Source organism: Pituophis catenifer, unplaced genomic scaffold (genome assembly GCF_029215685.1).
Source record: "Pituophis catenifer annectens isolate HBS135680 unplaced genomic scaffold, rPitCat1.0.hap2 SCAF_9, whole genome shotgun sequence".
In the NCBI taxonomy this organism is placed as follows: domain Eukaryota; kingdom Metazoa; phylum Chordata; class Lepidosauria; order Squamata; family Colubridae; genus Pituophis; species Pituophis catenifer.
Window position 1 is genome coordinate 8,794,136 of NW_027256889.1, and position 4,882 is coordinate 8,799,017.

The following is a 4,882-nucleotide window of genomic DNA, read 5'->3' on the forward strand; positions in this document are numbered from 1 at the left end:
CATCAGTTGTTGTTCCACTTTGTTTTTTCGCGAGACCCTAAAGAAGTGGAGTCTCTGTTGGGCCTTTCTGGCCATCTAGATCGTGTTGATTTTCCAGGTGAAATCTTCGCTGAGATAGATAGATAGATTTCATCCAGGATGCTAAATCAATACTGTACCTCCATGACGGCGAACCTATGGCACGCGTGCCAGAGGTGGCACGCAAAGCCCTCTCTGTGGGCACACGCACCATCATCAGCTGCTCTTCTGGTTTCTGAAAATGGCTGAAAAATGGCCGGAAAACAGCTTTAAAAAATGGCCAGAAAATAGCCCCCAAAACAGCCTAAAAGGGCTGGAAAATGGTCCCCAAAATGGCTGGAAAATGTCCAAAAAAAGGCCCCCAAATGGCTTGAAAACGCCTCAAAAAATGGCAAAAAAAACCAGGCCTTTTTTTGGGCCAAAAACAGCCTGGAAACTGCCCCAAAACGGCCTCAAAACAGCCTGAAAATGCCCCCCAAAACAGCCAAAAAAACCAGTGTATGTGTGCTGGCCAGCTGGTCTTCAGGGTTCCGGCATGTGCCAGAATGCATGCACGTTCCGGTTTGGGCACTTGGTGCCGAAAAGGTTCGCCACCACTTCTGTACCTGGTTGGGTATCTAGTCTTCCAGAACAAGGGCCAGTTTTAACAGCAGCATTGTTCTGCCTATTATGACATCAGGAATGGTGTCACAGCTAGATTTTTCCTTCCCTGGGTTTTCTTAATAGGTCAGTATCCAGCTTGCCATGTCCTGTTGGGCACCCTTGTTGGCTTTGTTTCTGGGTCTGTTCTTAACCATCGCTGAAGGTAACCATTATGAAGGCCACTCGCTGGGCCAGCCATGTCTCGCTGGCCAACCTTGCGTGTTAGCCTTTATCTCCAATAACCCCGTCATCCTACGTTGTCCGCGCTCTTCATCCAGAGGGTACATCACTTGGCAATACCTGGACCCATTTTGGACCAATGAGCAACCACTCACCTTCTTACGCTCAGGCGGGACTTCTTGGCCCTTAGTTACCTATGACAAGTTGCAGAGACTAAGTTTCAAATCCCGACTGATTGCCGGCAACCTGTATATCCCAAGTCCCAGTCTAGAAGATTCTGGGTTGTACACCTGTCGTGCAGGAGACGCCACCCTTGGCTATTATGAGGTTGACTTTCAGGATGCCGAGCGTCTCCATGTGTCACACGCAGGCCTGGGAGAGGCCACCTTGGGCAACTCTACGGTGCAGCTCGACAATGGAGCCCAGGCCACCCTGTTCACCTCCTGGAGTCCTTGGCAGTCTTGCGATCGCTGTGGCCATCCCGGGGAACGGAAGCAAGTGGGGTTTTGCTATGCCCAGCTGACTACGATGGACTCTGAGGAGGAAATGCCATTGCCTTGTGGGATGGCTAGGCGGAAGTACTTGATGTTGCCACAACGGGGACCAGAGCTGAGAATAGAAACCTGTCAAGTGCCCTGTGACACATCATACTTGGCTTGCCAAGAGGAGCCCCACTGGGTACCATTCCTGGTCTTTACCAACTACCATCCCCAACAAAAATCCACCGCTCACCTTCGCTGCCCAGCGTCTTCCATCTACAGGTACCAAAGCTTTTACTGCCTCCATCAGGCAGACCTCCAATTCTGTTTAGCATACGCACAAAATGTAGTAGATTCTCTTCGGTGTAGGCTTAATGTACAGGTAGTCCTCAACATACGACTACAATTGAGCCCAACATTCCTGTTGCTTAGCGGAAGGTTTGTTCAGTGAGTTTTGGCCCATTTTACGAGCTTTCTTGCCACCGGCGTTAAGTGAATTATTGCAGTTGTTAAGTTAAGGTCATAGTTAAGTGAATCTGGCTTCCCCATCGACTTGGCTTGTCAGAAGGTCGCAAATGATCCCCGGACATTGCATAAATACGAGTCAGTTGTCAAGTGTCTGAATTTGGATCACACCACCATGGGGGATACTGCAGTGGTCATAAGTGTGAAAAATGCTCATAAGTCGCTTTTTTAAAATGCCGTTGTAACTTTGAACGGTCACTAAATGAACTGCCTAAGCAGGGGGTTGGACTAGAAGACCCCCAAGGTCCCTTCCAACTCTGTTATTCTGTTCTGTTCTATTGTTTCTATTATTACTCCTAAGGAGTCCAAATTCCTGCTAGCTTTTTGCAATCACCCAGAGACATTTTAATACAGTACAGCTATTATGTTTGCCACGCTTAATTATATAGCGGGCTTTTATTTTCAGAAGCCAACTTTGTCGAATTAGTGCACTCAGGATACCAGTTTTCCTTATCCAAATTTAATTGCTTCCACTTAGTCTGTCGCCAGCAGCCCTAACACCAGGAACAGGAGAAACAGGAAATGTTGATTTAGTTCTCTTGGTTTTGCTTGTATCTCTTGTACATTGTAAAAAAAGGAAAAAAAAGTCAAGTTAATCATTGACGAGATACATGAACCTTTCACCTTCGGATGCCAGATGGAGTTCCAGTTCTGCTATTGGCAGCAAGATTCATTAAAAAAAAATAAAGAAATAAATAATCAGGAGCAACTGAATGAAGCACATACAATAGAAACAGCTGCAGGAGCTAAGCTAAAGCTACTGTTAGCAGAGTAAGCAATTCAACTGCAAGTCCATCTGACCTATTATTCTCCTCCAGGTGGTAACATCTGATCATCCTTGTCTGGGGCTTAATACAGGTCATTCTCGATTTATCACCATTCTTTTCACGACTGTTTGAAGTTAAGTTCATCGTCATCTTCATTTGATGACCCCTTAATCCAGTGGTGGGATTCAGCCAGTTCGCACCACTTTGGGAGAACCGGTTGTTAACTTCCTGAGCAGTTTGGAAAACTGGTTGTTGGAAGAAATCATTAGGGCAGAGAACCGGTTGTTAAATTACTTGAAGCCCACCACTGCCTTAATCCCTTGCGGGATGGAATCTGGGCAACTGAATGGAGCTAGCAGAGTGTTTTAGTGGCCGGATGCCCTTCCTGTCACCAATGCGGAGTTTTTTTTCAGCAGATATATTCTCAGTGTGCCCAGAGAGAGAAATATCTACCTCTACCTAGGATCGAACTCACAGCCTCCTGATTGTGAGGCGAGAGCTCCACCTCTAGGCCATCGCACCACTACTGTTTGAAGTTAAGATGATGCTGAAAAATGTGATTTATGACCGGTCCTCACTTTTACAACCGTTACAAGCATTCCCCACAATCGCATGATCGAAATTTGGGTGCTTGGGAAACCAGCACGTATTTACAACCGTTGCCGCGTCTTTACGTCGCGCCATTTGCAACTTTTCCAGCTGTCTTCCATCAAGCAAAATCAGTGGAGGGAGCCAGATTTGCTTAAACCATTGTGATTCACTTAATCACTGCAGCGAAAAAAGGTCATCAAATCAAGCGTGACTCAGTACTTAATAACGATCTTGATTTCACTGCTTTTCGGAAGGCCAATAGGGTGGGGATGGTCCAGACCTCAGGAGGTAACTGGTTCCAGAGAGCTGGGGCAGCCACAGAGAAGGCCCTCCCCGCAGGCCCGCCAGCCAGCATTGTTTAGCTGATGGGACCCGGAGGAGACCAACTCTGTGGGATCTTACCAGTCGCTGGGAGCTATGCGGCAGAAGGCGGTCTCGAAGATAGCCTGGCCCTGAGCCATGTAGGGCTTTAAAGGTAATAACCAACACCTTGAATTGTGACCAGAGACCAATAGGGAGCCAGTGCAGCTCGCGGAGAATTGGTGTAATGTGGGTGTACCTAGGTGCACCCACGACAACTCGCGCGGCTGCATTCTGGACCAACTGTAGTCTCCGAACACTTTTCAAGGGTAGCCCCATATAAAAACTCTTCAAAACTGCAGACAGCAGAACCCTCTATGAAGAGGCATTTCCTCTTGTCTCTCACACACTGCACGGAAAGCTTCTTCTAAGATGAAGCTGGGTTCACACATTGCATTCAACCTCAGTGTGGTTAGGTGATTGGTACTGAAGAGTGCTATATGAACCAAAGTATCATGGCTTGGAAACCGTTAGTTTTGCATGATGTTTGAGAGTCCTGTCAGTTGCAATTTGGTCAACCAACTATGGGCTTAGCCTGATAGATGAACCTGGGCATTAAAAAAAAAAAAATAGTACCTCTGTTGGCTTCCAATCCTTTGCTTTTATTCATACACTTTTGGGATTGATGTCTGACTCCTCACCTTGTATGAATGACCTTGTCTCTTGCCTTCATCAGCCCTGTCTACTGGCAGGTAGGTCTCACAACGTTGACACACCTTCAACTTCTCCAGAAGGACGTCAACTTCTCCACAAGTTCCCAAAGCTTGGACAAAGCCACTGGTGGTGGGATCCTACACCTCTCCTTCCAGAACGATTCGCACAGCACTTTCTACCAGTGTTTCGTGAATGGACATTTAGCGGGCAAGTTTTTAGTTACCTCTCCTGGCACGGTGAGCCCACCAGGGGAGCTGGCTCACACTTACTCCATCATTGAGGCCTTGGTGGTGGGCCTCTCCATATTCCTGGTGTTCCTGATGTTTCTCAGCATAATCGAGTCCTGCAGGAGGAAACCAGAAACTACTGTGGTCTAGAAGACGGTGTGTGAACTTCGGTGGACACCTTAAGAAAGAAGGTGTGAATTGCTGATTAATAAAGATATTGACTGACTACAGTATACATTCAGGTACAGCCTGGGCTTTACATAAAAGGAAGGGTTAAGGTCAGTAGGGTTGAATACAGTGCTTCTATATGCAGCATCACACAGAGAAGGCAATGCACAATTCCATCACCCTGCACAGAACACCTAGTAGTGTCCACCTAAGGACCTCCTAAGGCAGTGATGGCGAACCTTTTAGACGCCGAGTGCCCAAACTGTGCATG

The 4,882-nt window shown here is 47.2% G+C and overlaps 1 protein-coding gene across 1 annotated transcript; it reads left to right on the forward strand.

Moving 5' to 3' along the window:
- Positions 1–762: 762 nt before the first annotated feature.
- FAM187B (family with sequence similarity 187 member B) lies at positions 763–4,593 on the forward strand. The gene is made up of 2 exons (XM_070949231.1): positions 763–1,601; positions 4,239–4,593. The coding sequence occupies exons 1-2, from the start codon at positions 763–765 to the stop codon at positions 4,591–4,593; spliced, it is 1,194 nt and encodes a 397-aa protein (XP_070805332.1).
- The last annotated feature ends 289 nt before the right edge of the window (positions 4,594–4,882 follow it).

What these genes read in the sequence shown, in the direction of transcription:
- FAM187B (XM_070949231.1), top strand. Translation starts at nt 763, where the DNA reads ATGTCCTGTTGGGCACCCTTGTTGGCTTTGTTTCTGGGTCTGTTCTTA. An exon ending in CCAGCGTCTTCCATCTACAG is followed by an intron (nt 1,602 to 4,238) that starts GTACCAAAGCTT and finishes TGCCTTCATCAG; the next exon opens with CCCTGTCTACTGGCAGGTAG.